The 23,441-nt window shown below is 35.8% G+C and overlaps 1 protein-coding gene across 4 annotated transcripts in view; it reads left to right on the top strand.

The window, feature by feature from the left end:
- Positions 1-23,441, top strand: part of IFT81 (intraflagellar transport 81) — a 65,484-nt gene that overhangs the window by 26,421 nt on the left and 15,622 nt on the right. For 3 of the 4 annotated variants that reach the window (XM_079149534.1, XM_079149536.1, XM_079149535.1), the window contains exons 12-14: positions 11,668-11,817; positions 17,166-17,294; positions 18,467-18,556. In XM_079149534.1, the coding sequence (XP_079005660.1) occupies positions 11,668-11,817; positions 17,166-17,294; positions 18,467-18,556 (369 nt within the window). The remainder of the gene's footprint in view (positions 1-11,667; positions 11,818-17,165; positions 17,295-18,466; positions 18,557-23,441) is intronic. The other variant, XM_079149537.1, reaches the window with a different exon arrangement.

Below are 23,441 nucleotides of genomic sequence, written 5' to 3'. Positions count from 1 at the left end.
CCCAGCACTGATGAATTAGTGTTTTTCTTGTTTGTGAGAAGGCAGAATTAGGACCAGTATATGGGGATTAGAAGAGTTAGTTGATTGACTATAAGGATAATATTCTGCCACTTAAGCTTTCTTCAGTCGTGGATCAAGCTGCTTTGAGGAAGCAGATTACTCCACTGTTTAAAATGTTCTAACATTGAGTAGAACAGTGGATCAATGTTTTGGGCTTTTTATTTTTAAAAATCTGATTACACAAGCAATACCTGAATAGATTCTAATGATATGAAAATCAAACAACACACATTTTGTAAAAAGTCCCCCTTGATTGTTTCCTCACTCCAACACCAGTCCTTCAATCCCCTTTCCAGACAGAAATCACTAGTACAGACCAGTTCTGTATATTCTTTCATCCTTTCTCTGGAGATAGATACAGATACATAGATAGTAGTGTTTCATGGGTTTTAAAAATCTGAATAGCACTATTCTGTGTGTATTGTACCACTTGCTTTTAATAACATGTCTTAGAGATTTTTCTGTGCCAGTAGTACATGAAGAGGCTGTTCCATAGATGCTAAGAGTTTGGGCCCAGCACACCTATGTGAAGGTCCCTCCCTCCCTTTTCCCTCTCTTCCTTCCCTCTTTCAGTGCTGGGTATATTAAACCAGGGCTGTGAGCTGCAAGGGAAGTGTTTTCCATTCCCAGACACTACTACTTCTTTCTGAAAATAACAATAAAATGTATTGTGATGTATTCTAATGCAGTTCTCTTTGTTCTAAAAACAGAAACAGTTATAACTTCTCTTAGAATTTAAAGTTCCTTCATGGTGTTGGATATTTTGTTTTCCCCAAATATTTGGTAATTTGGGATTGTCTATGCATTTTTTTCTATTACTTTTAAATAATTTTGAATGGCCAGAGGTTTCTTGAGTGTGTGGACAGTTTTCCATCTAACTTGAAATTCTCATTTGTGGTTTTTGCACTGGGACAGAGGGGCACCTGGTGTCTGAGGAAGTGCCTCAGTGGACAATTGGGATGTGTTCTATGCCCCTTTTCTGACTTCACCATTATCATTTCTGCTTTTATCTGAATAATATATTAGGGTTCCAGGTAAGAATTTGCTTAAGGACAAAATTTCACTGTTAAAAAAAGTTTGATCTAAATGATCAATCTAGAGTCCCTCTTCTAGTACTAAGAAGCCATCATTTCTGAATATTTATTGTGAATCATGGCCTAAGAATGTTTGAGTATGAATCTCCATATGTGTTTTTTTTATCACCTTTAAGAGATACCAAACTTCAGTTCGTAAGTGAATTTGTTGTTAGATTCTACGTGTGATTATCTCTTAGGATTTTATAAATGCAAATTATTATCCCACTTATGATAATTTCAAATATTAGAACAGGATTTTTTTTCTTTTGGTACTGAGGATTTAACCTGGGGGTGCTTAACCACTGAGCTACATCCTCAACCTTTTTTAATATTTTGTTCAGAGACAGAGTCTTAGTGAGTTGCCAAGTACCTTGCCAAGCTGCTGAAACTGGCTTTGAACTTGTGATCCTCCTGTCTCAGCCTCCTGAGCTGCTTTGTTTACAGGCATGTGCCACCACGCCTGGTTTAGAACAGGATTTTAATATTAAAAGATCTTAGTTTTACATATTTGAAGTGTTTTTAAAATATTTTACATAGGACTATCTTATGTAGAATTCAGTGTGAGAAGAGATAGAAAAACATTATTGTAGCATCCTTTATGGTTGATGGTCATGATTATGGTTTGGGTCAAAAGTAAGAGATCACTGCTATCAATACACTCTTAAAATCCCAATGACATACCTTACAGAAATAGAGCAAGCAATTATGAAATTCATCTGGAAGAATAAGAAACCCAGAATAGCTAAAGCAATCCTTAGCAGAAAGAGTGAAGCAGGGGGTATCGCAATACCAGATCTTCAACTCTACCACAAAGCAATAGTAACCAAAACGGCATGGTATTGGTACCAAAATAGAAAGGTAGATCAATGGTACAGAATAGAGGACACGGACACAAACCCAAATAAATACAATTTTCTCATACTAGACAAAGGTGCCAAAAATATGCAATGGAGAAAAGATAGCCTCTTCAACAAATGGTGCTGGGAGAATTGGAAATCCATATGCAACAGAATGAAACTAAACCCATATCTCTCACCATGCACGAAACTAAACTCAAAATGGATTAAGGACCTCAGAATCAGACCAGAGACCCTGCATCTTATAGAAGAAAAAGTAGGTCCAGACCTTCAACATGTTGGCTTAGGACCAGACTTCCTCAACAGGACTCCCATAGCACAGGAAATAAAAGCAAGAATCAATAACTGGAATAGATTCAAACTAAATAGCTTTCTCTCAGCAAAGGAAACTATCAGCAATGCGAAGAAAGAGCCTACAGAGTGGGAGAAAATCTTTGCCAATCATACTTCAGATAGAGCACTAATCTCCAGAATCTATAAAGAACTCAAAAAACTCTACACCAAGAATGCAAATAATCCAATCGACAAATGGGCTAAGGAAATGAATAGACACTTCACAGAAGATCTATAAGCAATCAACAAACATATGGAAAAATGTTCAATATCTCTAGTAATAAGAGAAATGCAAATCAAAACCACCCTAAGATTCCATCTCACCCCAGTTAGAATGGCGATTATCAAGAATACAAGCAACAATAGGTGTTGGCGAGGATGTGGGGAGAAAGGTACACTCATATATTGTTGGTGGGGCTGCAAATTAGTGCAGCCACTCTGGAAAGCAGTGTGGAAATTCCTTAGAAAACTTGGAATGGAACTACCATTTGACCCAGCTATCCCACTCCTTGGCCTATACCCAAAGGACTTAAAATCAGCATACTACAGAGATACAGCCACATCAATGTTCATAGCTGCTCAATTCACAATAGCCAGATTGTGGAACCAACCTCGATGTCCTTCAATTGATGAATGGATAAAGAAACTGGAATGGAATATTACAATGGAATATTACTTAGCCATAAAGAATGATAAAATGGATGAAATTGGAGAATATCATACTAAGTGAGATAAGCCAATCTCAAAAAATCAAAGGACGAATGATATCGCTAATAAGTGGATGATGACACATAATGGGGGGTGGAAGGGGTTAGTGTTAGGGTTAGAGTTAGGTTTAGGGAGGGGGGCAAGAATGGAGGAAGGAAGGACTGTATAGAGGGAAAAGAGGGGTGGGAGGGGTGGGGGGAAGGGAAAAAAATAACAATGAATCAAACAACATTACCTATGTAAATTTATGATTACGCAAATGGTATGCCTTTACGCCATGTACAAACAGAGAAACAACATGTATCCCATTTGTTTACAATAAAAAAAAAAAAAAGATAGCAGAAAGATCATAGCTTAAGTAGTATCTCTTACAGGAAGCACACCCTGAGAGTTTTCCCATCCCACACCCTGTCACCCTGGGCCTCCTCCTGGAATGTGTTCTCTTAGCATGTTTTCTTGCACGCCATAATACACAGCACTCTAAAGATCGCTTTTTCAGTTTTTCCCTCCCTAAGAAACCAGTTAATTTCCATGATGGCAGGCGTATATTTTGTTTACTGCTGTTTACTTAGAAACTGGGCACTTGGAATGAAAGTGTGTAAATTAACCTAGGTGTATATTTTTTCATTAGAAAAGTGATAATATTAAAAATGTCTTGGTTGTTCCTGTAGGCTTCAGTTGACAAGAAAAAGTAATTCTTCATTCTACCTATAATGTTTATTATATAGACAGTTATTTAATTCTAGACCACAAATTTAAATTGGCCATTTAATCTGATACCCTTCAGCCAGTTCTTTTGCTAAAATTTTACCATTTCATAGGCAACAATCAAAGCTTGAAGACTTTCTTGTGAAAGACAGTCTGTGCCAGTTTTGATAGTGCCATATGGCAGCGGATACTGTCTTAGCCTCCATATCGCTCTCTCCTGTTTTAACAATTTGAAAAATCAAAACAAAACCAGCCCCAAAGATGCAATACTAATACCCTTCCCAGAATTTTCATTCAAATAAATAAGCCTTTTGGGTACACTTTTTTTAAAGCAACAAATGAACCTCCTGTTAAGATTCCATTGGCACTTCATACATTGAGAGGTCACCCCTGGTTTATGGAGTATGGCTATATAGTCCCCTCTGTTTTCCCTCCTAACTTTTACAGGAAGCTCAGCTGTTTTGCAGTTATAGCTACTTGAAAAATGTGCTTGATCAATTAATATTTGTAAAGTTTCAGAAAGGACCAACTCATTCATTCTATAACTCCCAACAGAAATCCTAGAGCTAAATTGGAAAGATTATGAAATCTTCTTTAAATACTTCAAAGAGAAACACAATGAAGATAAGGGAATCCTGGCAAGATTTGCTGCAGCTGTCATGTCCCGAAAAGTTAGGAATCAAATTTTGACACTTGTAATTGAATCATCCACCCTTCTAAGTGAGCCCAGGCAAGCCTATGATATTTTTAGAACCTTTCAAATCACATTGTACTCTTTCAGAGTTCATAACAGGACCCGAAGCCCCTAATATTTCTCAAGAGGTGGAACAAAACAAAATCAAATAAATTTGGCTCAATTTGCTGTAATAAGAGAAGTATATTATGCATGCAATTTAAGTAATGTCATGATTTTAACCCAATATTTTAAAACTCTTCATTGTTTTTGGGTTTTGTTGTTGTTGTTTTTCTGGAGTGCTGCTTGGGAAGCAGTTGAGACACCCATTAGTGATAGTAACAGCTGTGTGGTGGTGATTTGATTTATAATAGAAGTATAGAAACCTTGAATGTGTGATTGTGTTTCACAGATGGATATTCTTGGGCCACCAGATTCATTTAAAACAGATTTCTACCAGCATATATCATATTGCTTATTATAGACTCTCTCAAAAGAAGAAGCAATTAACTAGCCTCTTCCATATGTAGGTAATTGCATTGTTCATGCTTGGCTTGCTGAGACTTTCTAATTTAAAGTTAAAAACATAATACTAACAGGTTGGAAAAGGGTGGAATAGTATTTGTATGTGTTACATAGCACTAGTTATGATGGGTGTTTTGAAAAGATTCACTTTAACAAAAAACAAAGTTGCTTTGAAACATTTTCTCTTGCCTTGAAACAGATAGCAATCCTAATGATTTTTTTGGAGCATGATATGAAAATATAGCCTTTTCAGGTTCTGCAAGTGTGAATTCAGAATATAAGAAAGACATGATAAGTGGGCAAAAAAGTATGGCCTTGGGACATATTCGTGCTTCTCTCAGATAATTGGTGATATCTGTAACTCTCTTAACTCCCTCAAGCCTATTCCTTAGTTATCTATACTTATAAATCATTTGATAAAATAAGTGACAAAGATGTGACTTCATCAAAAATAGAAAATAGCATAGATGTTGGACTAGTAGGATTTGAGGACAGAAGTACTCATTCTAGTCCAATTGTTCTAACTAGAAAGTCAGAAACGTTGATAAAATTAAGGATTTCTCTCTGGGTTTCATAATGCTTATATATGGGGGCAGTGCTCAGGCACATTCCAGGTATAGTGGTGCATGTCTCTAATCCCAGCAAGGAAGTTCAAGGCCAGCCTCAGCAATTTAGCAAAGCCCTAGGACATTTAGTGAGAACCTGGCTCAAAAAGGTTTGGGGATGTAGCTCAATGGTAAAGCATACCTGGGGTTCAGTTCCCTGAACCAACTATATATATATATATATATAACATATATATACACATATACATATATACATATATATATTTGCTCTTGAGCAATATAAATTATACTTATATAGTTGTCTTATAAAATCCTCCCAGCTAATTACTTTGAATATAATTTTCAGGGAGATATTGAGAAACAGAAATTTTGTAGCAGGAACAGAGATTCTTGTTTTCACGTAAATATCCAGAACAGTCGGTAATTCCTTTGAGTTCCCAGTAAGCTTGAAAAGCATTAGGGAAGTAAGCTGCCCCATCTATTTGAGAAGATAGCCCAGATTTTAATCATTACCGTTAAAAGTTCTGAAATACATTAAGTGGATAAAAGGAGAAAGAACATCTGTCATATTCCATTTTGATCACAAAGGAGCTGAGTATGTGAAATTGGTCCTGAAACCAGAAACTAGTGCTATAACCCATTAATCTATTACCAGAACCAAACAGAGAGATAAAGTTTAGAGCTTCACAGTTGAGTACTCTCTCAGCACCTCCTGGCATAAACCATAAAGCATTAATCTTATTGATCTAAGCATCTGAAAGCTTGACTGCTCTTTCATAAATGACAAATTTAGATTACATATGTATATTGGTATAAATGATTAGTAATAGCTTTTGTAATGGGCTCTTCTGCCCAGTGGCAAGCTTTGTAGTTCACTTTAATGACTAATTTGTTTGATTGACAGTAGGAAACTTTTACATTAGTGTTCCAAGGATTATTTTTTTTTACCTTTATTTTATTTATTTATTTTTATGTGGTGCTGAGGGTTGAACCCAGTGCCTCACACATGCTAGGTAGCTACATCCAAGAATTTATTGCTTATTTCCTGTGCCTTTAAAAATTATTTCTCTTAAATAATTCCCTTTAAATTATTTTAAAAATTATTCCTGTAAATATTTATTTAAAAATTCTTTTCCTTTAAAATTAAAGTTCATTAAAATTTCTTTAAAATTATTTTTAAATATTTCTTTTAAATTATTTTTAAATATATTTTAAAAATATTTTTTAGATTTTTTTATAAGTAAGCAAAGAACTTCAGTTTGTTTTCCCACTCCCCCTTGGTGCTAGGGAGCCGACCATGAATCCAACCCAGGGATGTACTGCACAAGTGTTCTAACACTGAGCTACTACCAGGCCCTAGCTTTTAGTTCCTTTTCCCAGTGTTTTAAATTTTTATTTATTTAGTACTGGAAATTGAACCCAGGATTTCATGGATGCTGAGCCTTGTATTCATTTTTCAGATATTATTTAACAACAAGAATATTCAACCAATTTTTAAAAAGTTAGGATGGATTAATTTGCAATAAAATAATCAACTTAAAATTTCAGATTTTTCATTTAGGGCCACGGAGATAAATAGTTCCTGTTTAAACAGCAGCAGTATGTAATTGATGTTTTTATTTATATTTGATAGCATAAAAATATAAAAGTCATACAACTTCCACTAATATCTCCCTTGCCCCATAGTAGAGTTCATAGACTTGCTTCTTAGGTCAGTACTCTGGCTTTTAAAAATCATTATATTTTGAAATATATTTACAGTTAACTACTCTGAAGAGAAAAGAACACTTTTTTTTTTAATTGAACCCAGGGGTGCTTTACCACTGAGCCACATCCCAACCGCCCCCCCCTCCCCACTTAAATTTAGAGACAGGATCTCACTGAGTTGCTTAGGGCCTTGCTAAGTTGCTGAACCTGGCCTTGGATTCATGATCCTCCTACCTCAGCACCCCCAGCCACTGGAATTGCTGGCGTGCTCCATCACACCCAGCTGATGAGAACACTTTTGAAATAATTCTTGGGATGGGTGTGGTGGGGGGAAGGAAAAATAACAGAATGAGTCAAACATCATTGCCCTATGTAAATGTATGATTACACAAATGGTATGCCTCTACTTCATGTACAACCAGAGAAACAAATTGTACTCCATTTGTTTACAATAAAAAAAAAATAATTCTTATAAAGAACAAATACCATAGATGATTTTGTGGTATATTAGATTGCTTAAAGAAACAGAAAAAAAAAATAATGTACAAGGATTATAGTCACTTGTTTATAGAAACAATCCAAATACAGTATTTTCCGTAATTAATTATTCTCTTACAATTTATGAATAGAGATGAATTATAAGAAATAGAATGCATAATTCTTTGGTTCTTGGTTGTAGCTGACAGCTTAAGAGTTCATGATTTTAAAAATAAAGGAAAATATCATTATGCTCAGATTCTGGAATGAGAAAAAAATCTTTTTAAAGGTTTAATCTTCTAAGGTTTTTGCTTTCAAGTCATGACAAAATATCCATAGCAGTTTAAAGAATGATGAAAGATTAAACATTGGACCCACTCAAATAAAATTTAGATGAATTTTACCTATGATACTCCTAAAGTGAAAATTGTAATTGTAATAAGTATGATATCGAATTACCAAATAACACTCTATAGTAAGCTGTTGGAACAAATACAACATTTGATAAATTCATTTACAGGTTAGGACTGGGTACAGTGGCACATGCCTATAATCCTAGCAACTTGAGAGGCTGTAGCAGAAGGATCACAAATTTGAGGCCATCCTTGGCACCTTAGTAAGACTATTTCCAAAAAAGATGAGCAAGGTGTGTGTGGGTGGTGGGGTGGGTCTCAGAGTATAGTTCAGTGGTAAAGCACCCTTGGTTTCAAGCTCTGGTACTCAAAAAGCAACTAACCAAACTACAGGTTAGGCATAGAAACATTTAGGCAGAACATCTTATTTTCATACTCTCCAATGTGCAACTTTTGAAAAACAAATCAGGCAGAGACATAAAAGAATATGTAATTTATGATAACTGACTAAGCGCTTAAAGACCTGAAGAGATCTTCAGGTTTTTTTGTTTTTTTCTGGTAATAGAGATTAAACTAAGGGGTGTTCTGCCACTGAGCTATGTTCCTAGACCTTGCTTTTTATTTTGAGGCAGGCTCACTAAATTGTCAAGGCTGGCCTCAAATTTGGGTTATGAGTTTGGCTACCTTGCCAACAACTTTCAGATTCTAAAGTAAACTAGGGTTATTTTCAGTAATCACAAACTGTTGGCTTACATATAGAAATGCAATATTTTTTTGCCATTGACTTTATATCCAGTAATCTTACTAAGTTCTCTTATTAACTATAGCCATTAAATTATTTTTAATTTCTCCCCAAAGAGAATAATAGCATATGTGTTAATGAGAATTTCATTTATTTCTTATACTTTTTATTTATTTTTCTTCTCTTGCCTCTTTGGCTAGTTCTTTCAGTACAAAAACAAATAGATGTGTATATATTTGTATTTACATATGGATATATCTGTAACTATCTGTTTATATATAAAACTGTGGATTCTAACCAGTACCCTATACCTCAGCATTCGTTCTAGCTTCCCACTCTGCTAGTTTTAAAATATCATTTTGATCACTGAGAAATCTGGCTCCCTTTGTCCCTATTGTATTTTACTTAATTGCACTGTCAGTAAACTTTTTTGCTCAGTTTAGCCAACCTGCCAATTACTCTAACCTCACACCAACTTTCTATCCCCATCTCACCAACCTGCATCTTCATCCGTGTCAGTGTTTCCATGGCTCCCCACTGCCCTCTGTCCTCAGCTGTCTTGCCTGACATGCATGTGTCTCCATGTTCCTCGGCCCCCAGCCCCATCATTCCACATTGTTATCCATTGGGCATACTGATCTGCACTTCTATAACCTACCCCTCACTCTACTGTGTCCTTAGTCACCACCCAGTGGTCCACTCCCTGCATAACTCCCAAGGCCCCTCATTTTCTTACATTCTTGGTCTCTGGGCCCTCTGGCCCATGCCTATGTACAGCTCCTGGTCCTCCTTAATACCACCTCTCCAAGCCACTACTGTTACTACTGTGAACCAGTAGGGGAAGGAGAAGCCGTTCTTACTTTATTCTTGCATGAGTGTGCAGTAGAGGTTACCAGAGGTTCAAGTGTGATTGATCATGCCATACTCTGGCAGCCAATGAAATGTGTACTTTATTTTCTTGTATTTTAAAATTTTCTCAGTTTTCATTGCTAATGTGATAAATAGCAACAAAATCTACATAAACAAAATTTCTTTGAGATCCAAAATAATTTTAAGAATATATAAAAGGTTCATGAGATCAGAAGTTTGAGAATCACTCTTCCAGGAGCACAAGAAAAAGACAAAAACCCCAGTAAAAATGTGGACCAAAGACAGGCAAATCCTTTTTTAAAAATTCCTACAGATACATAATAAACATAACTAAAAAGTAAAGTTTCCCAATAAAGAAATGCAAATAAAAAGCAAGCAAGATACTATTTTGCTTACTTATCAGATTCATTGTAAAAGTGTTATCAATAGGTTGAAGGGCATTTTGGAACAGTACATCATAAGCTTATGTTTCTTGGAAATTGTTCTATAGAAATTATTGAATGTTTCTGAAGATTCAATGTATTTATCATGTTTTTGTATAGTATTAAAAATTCAAACATATCCTAAAATTCAAATGCTATTTAGAAGAAACTTCTAGTGGAAGAAAAGCACTGCTCATATGTTTGCTTTCTTCTAATTAGTTCTGGGGCAGTAGAGCCCTTAGGTGTTTTGATGGCCACCTATTGCTTAATTGTGTGGAACTGATTAATCTGAACGTGACTACCCTTTCCTTAGGTAGTATGTATAAGGAACATCAAATAATAACCAGTCAGGTACAATACATTGAGTAATTTGTGGATTTGTTCTTTCACCAAAAACATTTTCAGCTTTTAGCTTTTAAAAATAGTTTTGGACCACAGCAAGACAGAGAAGGGGAGATTGGCCTAGATATTCCAGAGACTAGCAGATGCACAGGATTGATTTCATTTTGGGCACTTTGCCCAGGACACTTTTAATAGAACATATAGTTACTCTAGGGATTCTGAGGCTGTGGTTATATCAGGATTACACATTTATTCTTTAAAAGGAAAATTTGCAAGTTATTAGACTCTAGGTACACGGGTATGACTTAAAATTTTATAATCCATCCATTGAAAATTTACTGTGTGTGGGCTGGATTCCTTAGTATTAAAACTAACTTACTCGGGTAGAAAAATGTTTTGAACTTCCTTCCTCTAAAACACATTGTGTTCACCAATTCTTCCAAAGTTAAAGTCAAATATAAAAAAAATTTAAACTAGGAATTGGAGGATTATTTTCATGTGAAGAATTTTTAATCTTAACTATTTTTAAGACATTTCTTTGTATACTCAGGAAACATTCTAGTCTTTAAGAAAAATAAATTTTGGAAATGCTGTAATCTATTTTACTACCTTATAAGTTAGAATTACTGATCTTATAATTAGCCTTAAAAATTGGAGGGAAAAATACCAACCAACATGGTAACAGAGCTTACATTCAGCTTTGAGTGATTTTTTTTCCTTTTTTCCCTCAAATTTCAATAATACATTCATCACTTCATTATTTATAATATTATTTATTAAACCCCCCTACCACCAACCAAGTAGCTTTAGGAAGCATGGAGCATTAAAAAGTGTAAGATTCCCAAAGGGCTGGGGTTGTGGCTCAGTGGTAGAGCACTTGCCTAGCATGGTTGAGGACCTGGGTTTGATCATCAGTACCACATAAAAATGAAATAAAGTTATTGTATCCACCTACAACTAAAACAAAATGTTTAAAAAAAAAAAAGATTCCCAAAGAATTATCCCATGTAAGGTAATATAGTAGCTTGCTGTGGTTTCAAAGTCATTTAAATATGGTAGGCCAGGTTCTTTCTATAGTGTTTTAATACAGCAGTTAATCATTCCAAGTTTTCTAATAAAACTAAGTTATTATTATATGTTTGTGATGCATGTATTGCTGAGTAGAGAACAGTTTTCTCATACATCAAGGTTATGTATGATACTTAACTACTAGTGTGCTCATTGAATTATATATTATGTTTTTTGTAGTTCAAACGGTATGTCAGTAAACTTCGAAGCAAGAGTACAGTTTTCAAAAAGAAGCATCAAATAATAGCTGAATTTAAAGCTGAATTTGGCCTCTTGCAGCGGACAGAAGAACTTCTTAAGCAACGTCATGAAAATATTCAACATCAGTTGGTAATATGGTATTATCTTGGGCTGCTGTAAATACAAATGCCAGGTGGTTTATGGGTTACAACTTTAGGTTGAGGTCATTGTTTTTACTGGGAAAAAAACACATTAAAAACACACTCATTTTCTCTGATGAACTACAGAAATGTCACATAAGCTGATTCATGTATTTTTAATGTAGCAGCAAGCACAACACTGCTACATTAAAATGTGTATACTCACTTTAGGGTTATTAATGGGAATTGAAGTCCAAATAGGTTTTTCTTTTGGTTAGCTAGCTAATAGGAATAAAATTATCATACAAGAGAATGACTGGAAAATATTTATTTATCATGGCCTCCTGGGGTAGAAATTTCTAAGCATGCACTTCCAAGGAGCATTGAAAAGAAACATTCAGAAAGGGTGCTCTGTGGAAGTTTGCCTGCAGGCTTATTCCTTATGTGTGTATGCTGTATTTATCAGAAAAAGAGTTAAACCCAGAGCAGTAAATCAGCAAGGCTATTCTATTTGTGGATGCCAGTGCCTGAGTTTTCTTGGTTTGAGTTTTTCTCTTTCACTCATGGGGAATCAATTTCATCAGGATGCTGCAGATCAGCTAGCAGTAGCTGGTAGAGGTAAATGAAATTTCAGCCAGTTGTCATTCCTTTTAGCTGACACTTTTAACTTTTCTGTTTAATGCTGATTAATAATTGTTTCCTTAGAGAAAATTTAAAAGTGAAAATTTACTGTTAATCAAACGTAGATTCTAGCTAGCATCACTAACTTTAAAATTGTGGGCTGGGGATGTAGCTCAGTTGGTAGAGTGCTTGCCTCACAAGCGTAAGACCCTGGGTTCAAAGCCCAGCACCACACACACACACACACACACACACACACACACAAAATTGATAGTAGCAACTGCATTATCACTTCAAACTATTTTCTTATTTCTACCCTGGGTTTTTTGTTGTTGTTTTTTTTTACCTCATAATTATTGCTTAAAATCAAACATTTGGAGATTTTTCAAGTTACATTTCTGTTATGGATCTCTAACTCATTTCTACTATAATCAGAGGACATACTTTATGATTTAAGTCCTGGGAAATTTGCTTAGTCTTGCATTATGTCCCAGTACGTGGCTGCATTGGTAACTATTCTATGTGCTGTTGAAAAGAGTGCTTTACAGTTTTGGGGAATCATGTTCTGTATATGTAAATTCAAACAAGTGTGTTAACCATGATATTCAAATCTTCCATACCCTTTTTGATTTTTTTTCTCTGCTTCTTCCATCAGTATTGAGAGAAATTTGTTAAAATCTTTAACTATGATTATTGCTTATCTATTTCTACTTTAAGGTCTCTCAATCTTTGTTTTATATTTTTTTAAGTTGGGTTCCCTAGAAGTAGAGCCTGAGAAGGGAATTCCTTGTACAAGTGATTTCTTGAAGGAGTACCTCCAGAAGAAAGGGAATAGATCAGCACAGAATACTGAGCAAGGACCCGGTCTCAGTTGGAGTCAGTCATTCTGATCCCAGGAAGGAATCAAGCAGATTGCACCACAGAAGTTGATTGTACCTTGAGGCAAGGAGGCTGGCCTTTCAAAGCCCCATGTCAGTTAGTCAGTCATTGGCTTTGGTAGGGTGTAACCTCTTAAGTAAGGAAATTCCCATTTGGCTGAGGGCTTGCTCTGGAAAAGGGCGCAGCTGTGAACCATTATCAGTCAGCACTTATAACAGTTTGCAGATGAGATATGAGTGGAGAACAATATCCACTACAGTCCACCCCTTCCGCTGCTGAAATCTGCTCACTTTAAATTCACCACACAAGTATAACTTCTACAAGATTCTGATTAGTCAAAATTTCTAGTAGGAAGATTAGTGGACAAATTGAAACTTTCATTGTTACAAATGTTCCCAAGGATGTAACAGTCAGCATCTCCTTTCTCTATTCTATGGCTGAATGTCCCCTCCAAAACTTGCATTGAAATTTAATTGCCATTGCAACAGTGTTGAGAAGCAGAACCTTTACGAGGTGATTAGGTCATGCATGAGGGCTCTGCTTTCATGACTGGATTAATGATGTTATTACTGGTTCACTTAGGGAATTATGCTTCCCTTCCAGACAACTTTAAGCTCTGTGGGCATAGATGTTCTGGTTTCCAGAATAGGTATGCTTCCATTAGAAGGCTCTCAGAACTTAATGCTCTGACTACTATCTGATTACTTGGGCTCTACATGCCAACAAACCAGCAGGTAAAGAAAAGAGTTATATTGGCAGGACATTATAAGGTGATATAGACACTGCTATATAATGGAAAAGAAATAAATCATCTGGCACTTAGATGATTTATTAAGACACGTTTTGTTACTGCCTTGCACAATTTTAACTGTAAGTGGACGAGTATAGCAACCATAACCTGATAAGGGCCCAGTTTCTAGAGCCTCACACTTCCCAAGGATGAAGGACTGGGTCATCCCACCTGTAGTCATCTTGATCAGAGGAGGTTCTAGCCAAAGGGAGGGAAGTCTAGGACAGGTGCCTTAATCCATTTTCTACTGCCATCACAGTAGCTAGATGAGCATTGATGAGAAAAGAGAGCCCAAGCACTGTTTGGCCCATACATAGCTTCTGTGTACCAACATAGCTGTTCTGTTCATGAGCCCATTGTCCAAGATTTGAGTGGGCAACGACAGAAGCTGGTTGACACCACTGGCCAAATCATCCTTTCATTTTGATTGTTCATTGTCTTTTCTGCAGTGGACATTCCCTGATGGACATGTGATGAAAAGGTGATCATACTTCGAGCCTACTCCTACAAGTCCATCCATTCACATGCCTTTTCCCTAGACCTTCTTGTCCTCAAACTTTCAATATTGCTATCTTGCTTCTTCTAAACCTCTGACCAACAATCTAGCTGTTCGTCATTGGCCAGAGGGTACAGGTTAAATTGGGAGTTGAAGCATCTCAAGTGAGTCTATCCAAATAACCTCATCCCAGACTGAGCACCTGTTCTCTTTTCCATCGAGGCCCTGATTTTGACATAGAATATTTCCTTAGGCTTGTATAATTTTGGTCTTTTCTGAAATTTTGCCTATCTACAGTTAAGTCCTGTGCCTGGTTTTCAGTTCCATCTGCCCTTCAGCCGTGGGAAATGAGGGCTAATTTAAACCTCCTAAGGAAATTCTCTGACATTATTACTTTGCTTTAAGTTACTAATTAGTGGATCTGAGCCTGTCATTTTATTTCTCCAGCCATCAGTGGAGCTTAGCAACGTTAATTCCATTGTTCTTAGTGTTACTTTTCTGCCTTGAAGGCCAGTTCATGCATCCTTGTTCAAGTCCTCGAGGAAGCAGACACCAAAATGGGATTAGATGTTTATTAAAGGAAACACTTGTGAAGAATATAGGGAAAGGAGTAGAAAGAGACCAGGAGAGCCTTCAGATTCTGATACAGGTTTGGTACCTGTGCAGGGAGAGGGAGGAGGGAGAATCAGGTAGGAAAGGCTTCTTCTGCTATTTGATCCATTTGTTGAATTCTTAATGCCACTTATGTTTCTCAGTTCTAGAATCTCCATTTGGTTCTATTTTATAGATTCCAGTTGTTTGTAATCTCCAACTTTTATTTTCTTAAATACATTAATCACACCTATTTTAAAGTACCTGTTTGATAAATTAATTCACTCGAGCATCTCATCTATTTCTATTGTCTATATTTTTTCATCTTGATTTTCAGTCATTTGATTTTCAGTTACTTTGCTTACTACTAATTTTTGTTGAATTTCAAGCATTAAATGTAATTAAAATTTTAAGTCCCTGGCTGTATATTCGTGTTTTTGTTTTTTTTTTTGTTTTTTTTTTTTTTTTTCTTTCCTGTGCTGGTGATTGAGCCTAGGACCTTGCAAAATACTAAGCAAGTACTCTACCACTTGAGCTACACCCCAGCTTTTTGTTTTCCTTTAAAGAGAATTCAATTTTTTTTTTTTTGTGGCAGATCATCTTGATCCATTTGAGGGTGGTTTTTCTAGTTTTTGCTTACTCCTAAGACAAAGTCCCCAAACCTGTGGCAGAAGCTTTTTTCCTAGAAAGTGGTTTTTACTTGTAGAGCCTGACTCTTACTCCTGGGTGTTACCCATACTTTGAAGGAAGTAGCCCTTCTGAGGCTTCAGCTGATAGCCTAGGGCATTTACCAAGGCCCCTACATCTTGACAAGTCTTGAATTCCTACCTCCATTTCCCTAGCAGTGTGAGACTTGATTTCCACTTGGTTTCTGAGAGTCTTACTCTGCTTATGCACAGCCTAGGACTTTGGCAATGCCTAAAGGGGAAATTGCACCAGAATTTTGGGCTAATTCTTTGTAATTCCCTTTATCCCTTTATTTTTATTTTTTCTCTCTATCCCTCTAAGTCCCAGTCCTGTTGGCAGCCCACAATCCCAACTCTTCATTCTTTATCTTTCTCTATATCTGTCTCATCTTCTGATTCTTCCATTCTCTTGGAACTCTCTCCAGAAAGATTTCCAAACCAATCATTCCATTGCAAATTTTCTTGTCAGATCACCAGTACCTTTCCATTACTGACTCCCATGATCAATTCTTCGTCCTTTTTTTACTTGACCTTTTGGCAATATTTGACATAGTCGATCCCTACTTCGTCCTATAATATTTTTCTTCACTTGTCTTCTAGGGTGCTCTACTCTCCAGATTTTTCTCCTAAACTAATACTCCTGTTTCTGTTCCTTTGCTAGAGGCTCACTTCCTCATTTCCTTTAGGACTTTGCTCAGATGTCACTTCAGGAAAGTGTTATCTAATCACCTTGTGATTTAAGATTCCAACCCTCAACCCATTCTTACCTCACACCATATGTATTTTATTTATTTATTTATTTACATATTGCTTATTTTTCCCACTAGAAGTAGTAGACTCTGTGAGGGAAGGGATTCCCACCCTCCCCATTTTTGTGCAATGCTATATTCTGGTGCCTAGAACTGAGCTTGGCACAGTTAGACATACAATAAATATTGAAGAGTGAACAAATGCAAGAACAACTTATCACCTGAGAATTCATTCATTCATCAAATATTTATTGAGTATGAATGACCTGTTTCAGGTTCTGTGCTAAGTATGTAACATTATTGTAAAGCCTAAAATTAGAAATACTTCCTATGCGCTTGAAGATACTGTAGTGAAATCTAGTATAGGTTGGTCACATGGAAAGGCATGTAATTGAATGAAGTAATATTCAAAGTCATTTAAGATTGTCCTTTAGAATTCTAAACAAGTTTATTATAACTTTTTGAAAAGTATGAAGTCTACATACTTTATGGGAACCAGCAAAATATTAACACCCATTTTGTGGCCTTTTTATATCTTATTTACAGCAAACTATTGAGGAGAAAAAAGGTATATCTGGATATAGTTACACCCAAGAAGAGCTAGAAAGGGTATCAGCACTGAAGAGCGAAGTTGATGAAATGAAAGGACGAGCCTTGGATGACATGTCTGAAATGGTGGGGACACTTACTTTTTAGTTTGTTTTATTATCTTCTATTGCCAGAAAACAGATGTTGTTGTATTTGTTTTTTTTTAATTTTCAGTGAAGCATTCAAATTTTATTCTCTGCAGTGTTTTATATTCTTTCATCTGTTCTTATCAGTCTCTTTCTCTCTTTTTTGGGGGGCTTTGATACTGCAGGTTGAACCTAGGAGTGTTTTACTACTGAGTCACATCCCCAGGCCTTTATTTTTTTTTTTTTTATTTTGAGACAGGGTCTCGCTAAGACTGACGTTGAACTTGCTGGCCTTCTGTCTCACCTCCTGAGTCTCTGGGATCACAGGCATGTGCCACTGTGCCCAGCTTTATTTTTGTCAATCTCTTGAATTTTTCCCTTTTAATAAAGAATGTTCAACTTCTAATAGTTTATGTACATTGTGACTTTTTAGATTCATATATATAACATTAAAGAAATGTTTACCAAAAAATGTTTTCCCAAATCATATTACCCTGCCTAATAAAATCATTTCCTTTTCATGTATGTCCTTAGTATCTTTTCATATTCAGGGCTGCTATTCAGCCAGAATGCACTGGCATGTTTTCATCAGGCATTATAATATTGAAATTTTTCCTCATTGATAAATAGCCACTGCCCCAAACTCTCCGAATATTCTCTTCTACGTTGGACATTCCCCAAGAACCTTCTGGATTTTACCAAAATCTAACTCCTAAAAAAACTAGCATTTAGTACAGAAGCAGCCTCTAGGACTCTGTTTGTCCTTATGCCTGGTATCTATTCTGATTGGTCATTAGTTGTGCCATTCAGATTATTAAGTATTTTTAATATCACTCCATTCTTATGTATATTTTATATAACTTACATAACCATATATATTTAAATAGTACAACATGATTGTAGTTTGTATAGGCAACTTTGGAATGTATTTTATTCATTCATTGTTAGATTATAAATATTTTCTCATAATGGTTTACAGACTTGATAACTGACATTTTGAATGACTAAATAGTATTCCATCTTGGTGAGGAATCAAAATTTACTAAATCCTTTCCCCATTGTTTGGCCTTGAAATAATTTTTATACTCTTTAATACTGCAACATGTTTTTATACAAGCAATATTTTCTTCTTTTGAAATTTTTTTAAATGTCATTTTTTTGTTTAAATGACAGGTAAAAAAACTGAATTCCCTGGTATCTGAAAAGAAGTCAGCTTTAGCCCCAGTTATAAAAGAACTACGACTGTTGCGTCAGAAATGTCAAGTAAGGAAATATGATTTTGTGACATTTAGTGTTCTGTCTCGTTCAGATGTACTAGGTAGATTACTGAATATTTTACTTGTGTAATTATAAAAAACAAATAATAATAATGGTATCTGCAAAGTTTCTGGTTTAATTTATGGTACTCATTTTGTCATAAAGCTGGTAGAAGAGGAGAAGCAGGAATTCAAACTAAAATCCACAAATGCAACCCGATGTGACTTTTTCCTTTAAATCATATGCATGTCATATCTGTAAATATTAAGTCACATTCCTCTGTGGCTGAGTAAAGCTCCAGAGTCTGCCAACAAGTAGTGACAAATTAACTTTGGAACTTACTTTGCTAAGAGGCATGAAAAGTGATGAAACACCATTACTTGGAAGCTTATTCTAACCACTGCTTTAAAAATAAACAGGAGGGTTAGTCTTAGCCAGGTGCAGTGGTGCACACCTATAATCCCAGCTACTCAGGGGACTGAGGCAAGAGGCTCACAAGTTCAAGGCCAGCCTGGACAGTTTAGCAAGAACCCTGTCTCAAAATAAAAAGAGCTAACCATGTAGCTTGGTGGTAGACAGCTCTGGGCCCATTCCCCAGAACCATGAGAAGAAAAGAAGTGAATGCCTTCCACAAATCTAGGTCAGGTGGCCTCCACCATGTGACAATTGCAATTACTTTGTCACTCCTCATGTAGTATTGTTAAGTTTGAAGGTGAGCTGTGCTGTACATGCCTGATGTGGTACTAGAAAACTCCACGAATGCCATCCATCAGAGTTGGAGAAGCAAAATGAAATCACATCAACTTTGAAATCACTTAGACGTAATTTCCTTTTAATAGAAAATGCCACAGAGTCTGAGATAGGTTTAGTGGCCTATGCAAGTAGATTAGTGGTAAGTGAGAGAGTTGGGGCTTGACTCCAGCATGTGTGTCATTTTATTTCAAATCTGCTTATTCCATTACATACCACTGCTATCCACAAAGGATATAGAAGAGACAAGCCCCTGCTCCCTAGAGTTCATCATACACTAAGAGATGAGATGTAAAGAAATTCAAGGAAAACAAAAGATAACTCATCTTAAGAATAAATATAGAAAAAAATATATATGTAATCAGAATTATATTCCTAACTAATGTGAAAAGAAGCAGCAGATGAAGTGATGTCAGGAAGAAGTTTCAAGGAAAAAAAATTTTTTTTTTTTTGTACCAGGGATTAAACCCAGGGACACTTAATCACTGAGCCACATCACCAGCCCTTTTTTAATTTTTAAATTTTTTTAAGAGACAGGATCTCACTAAATTGCTTAGGGCCTTGTTAAGTTGCTGAGGCTGATTATGAATTTGCGATATTCCTGCCTCAGCCTCCCAAGCTGCTGGGATTACAAGCATGTGAACCACACCTGGCCAGAAAGAAAATTTTGAGCAAGCTTTCACATTGACGACTTCAGTAGTTGTTTTCATGTTTTCATGAATGCATTCCAATTCATTGATTTTCTTAGTGGTTTCCCTGAGTAAGCAACTTAGAGACAAAAGGACTGGTTGTATGTATTTCCAGTTATGATAAAATGTTTTCCTATTAGTAAGCTAATAAATCTATTTGCAAATAGTTTTTTATTAAATCCATTTACATTTTAAATGAAGAGTTTATTGAAAGGTCACTTAGGACAATGAAGGAAGTGGACTGTCGGGGAAATCCAAAAATCAGAACCATAGTATAGCTGAAACAAGTAGAAAGGTACTATAACCAGAGAACATTTTGGTTCAGGGAAGTTTCAGGAGCCTCACTCAGCAGTGAGAACTTGTAAATAATGATGAATTTGATAGTAATCATAATTATTAAGCACTAGCTATGTGCCATACACTGTGACATTACTCATTTAGGCCTCACAACAATCCAATAAGGTAGGGACTCCCCTTTATGCAAATGAACAAATGAAGGCACAGAGAGGTTAGGGATGTGCCCAAGGTCACATAGCTGGCAGATGGCAGAGGCAAGTTCTTTGTTCTCACACTATACCTATAATGCATTTTTTTAGAGGGTAATTTTTTTGGAGGGGGGGACTGTTATACATTTTTGTCTGTCTATAGTTTCTACTTTTTTTTTTTTTTTTTGAGGTTATGTCTTGCTAAATTGCCCTGACTGGCCTCTAACTTGTGGTCCTCCCACCTCAGCCTTCCAAGTAGCTGGAATAATGGATATACACCATGGTGTGCAGCTTTCAGTTAACACTTTTTATAAATGATTTTTTTTTTTAGGTATGTCTCTTGAATAGATCTTGCTATATGATACAATCTGAAAGGTTTGTTTTGTTTTGTTTTGTTTTTTCACATAAGGGAGTTTATTAAGCAAACAGAGTGTCTCCCTGCAGGGTAAGAGAGAAAATGAGAGGAAAAGAAAGGGAAAGAGAAAGGGTGCATGCTAGAGAGAGTGGAAAAGCGAGGAGGATAGAGCAAGTGAGTAGGAGAGAGAGAGAAGCAGAATAAAAGATCTGAAAGGTTTTTTAAATAAGTTTAACCCATTTATATTTATTGATATGTGGATGTATTTGATCTTAGTGTTGCCATTTTATGTTTGGCTTTTGATTTTAAAGCCTGAAAAAAAAATTCTCTCCACTTCCTGTGTATATGTGTTTTCTGATTTGTGGTTTTATTACCATTGGTCATCCATTCCTTTAGATAGTATCTGTTAATTCTCCCTGTAAAAAGTGATGAAATTAGTATATTTTTCCCTTAATTCTTCCTCCCTCATGCTTCTCTAGCACCTAATTTTAGTTGTGTTGCCTTTCTTAGTGTTTGCCTTTATCCTTTGAATATGCTTATACTATGACTTGATTTATTAGCTGTAAGTGATGTCATTTGACAGGCCCCCACCTACTTCCAGCAATTAAAAACATGAGAAAACCAGCTTACTTATTCTGTCTTCCACCGTCTTTTCCCTTTTTCCTCCCTGCAGTTTCATTGGATCATTGCTACCTTACCAGGGATGTAACATTTACTTTCTGTTCTATTGCCCCAGTTTCCCCTTTTTTTTCAGCATTAGGCCTGTAATTATTAGATCCAGAACTCCTTACCAGTCCTTGCACTGCCCTTTGTCTGACTTCTCTTTGATTGTGACTTGTCCTCCAGAGGTTCTCAAAAAAGACCCAGAATAATAATGCTCCCTGATGAATTCTTGCATATTTCATAGTTTGCAGCCTACATATTTCTTTTTTTCCCACATTTTTATTGGTTCATTATAGTTGTACATATTGATGGGGTTTATGGTTACATATTCATACATGTATACCATTTAACAGTATCATTTGACCAATATCACTCCCCAGCACTTTGCCCGTCCCTCCCCACCCCCTAAACTTTAGTCCTTTTTCTCTGCTGATCTCCCTTTTTGACTTCAGGAGATTGATCCCCACCTTTGCTTTCCTCTTTCTTCTCTGGCTTCCAAATATGAGAGAAAACATACAACCCTTAACCCTCTGATTTGAATTATTTCATTAAGATGACGGTCTCTAGTTCCATCCATTTTCCTGCAAATGACATAACTTCATTTTTCTTAGTGGCTGAATAAAACTCCACTGTGCATACTACATTTATATACTACATTTTCTTCATCCATTCATCTGTTGATGGACACCTAGGTGCAGCTTATATACTTCAATAGCAACTTACTAGATCATGCTTTCTTTCCTTGAAGAGTTTTAGAGAATAGCGATATAGTCTGCGAGGGTTAAATGTGCCTGTCAAGAGGTCTGAGGCCCACCTAATTTTTTTTAAATATTTTTTTTAGTTGTAGTTGGACATAATACCTTTATTTAATTTATTTATTTATATGTAGTGCTGAGGATTGATCCCAGTGCCTCACACGTGCTGGGCGAGTGCTCTACCTCTGAGCCACAACTCCATCCCCCACCCTAATTTTTTTAGTGACTTGATCTTACCAAGAATGTGTATCTTCCATTTTTTGAATGTAGGGTTTTCTGTGCGTTCAACAAATCAGGCTTTTTAGATGTGTTATTCAAAAACTTCCTGGTGAATGAAGAGTTGTTATTTAATGGACAAAAAATATCAGTGAAAGTTTTTCAGATGAAAAGGGTTTTAAGGATTGATGGTGGTGATGGTTGCCCAACATTGTAAATAAACTTAATGCCACTGATTTATGTACTTAAGCATAGTGAAGATGGTAACTCTTCTGTGTATTTTGCCACACTAAAAAGAAAAAAACACCTTATTTTTTTTTAAAAGTTTTCTGGTAAATTCTATATTTTATTATATTTGTTAACCCTTGTGGCTCTTGGTAATGCTTTTTGCCTTGGAATCTTATTTTCCTACTTATTAAAGCAAGTATGCCAACTTTCTTATGATTAGTATTGCTTGGTACATCTTTTTATATGTTTACTTTGAGATTTCTGAATTCTTGTTTTTGTCCTGTATGTGTCTCATTAATAACATATAGCTAGGTTTTATGTGAATGAGGTTTCTTACATCCAATGAGAATCTTTTCATTGGAGAGTTTAATCCCATTAGTACTCCTGGTTATTGAGAAAGTTGGATTTTTAAAAATTTTGTTCATTCTATTTACTGTTTTAGCTTAATTTCTTTTTTTCTACCCTCCATTGTACCAGTCCTTTCTTTTATTATTGTTTTCCCCTTTACATCTTTTTTATCTTCTACTTTGATTCTGATATGATTTATTCTTAAGTGTTTAAGATCTATTCCAGACCTAACAAAGTCAAGAATTAATCAGCATCTCCCCAGCATTATAGTGATGTCAGAATAACTTAACATCCTCTCCTACCTTACATGTATGTTGTTAGTCTCTGGCATTTTATTTCTTTCTTATTTCTATATCTCTAAAAGTAGTTGTCATTGCTATTATAATTACTACTTTATATAAT

This window comes from Sciurus vulgaris (genome assembly GCF_902686455.1).
Source record: "Sciurus vulgaris genome assembly, chromosome: 8".
Lineage (NCBI taxonomy): Eukaryota > Metazoa > Chordata > Mammalia > Rodentia > Sciuridae > Sciurus > Sciurus vulgaris.
This window is presented reverse-complemented; position numbering and strand designations above follow the sequence as displayed.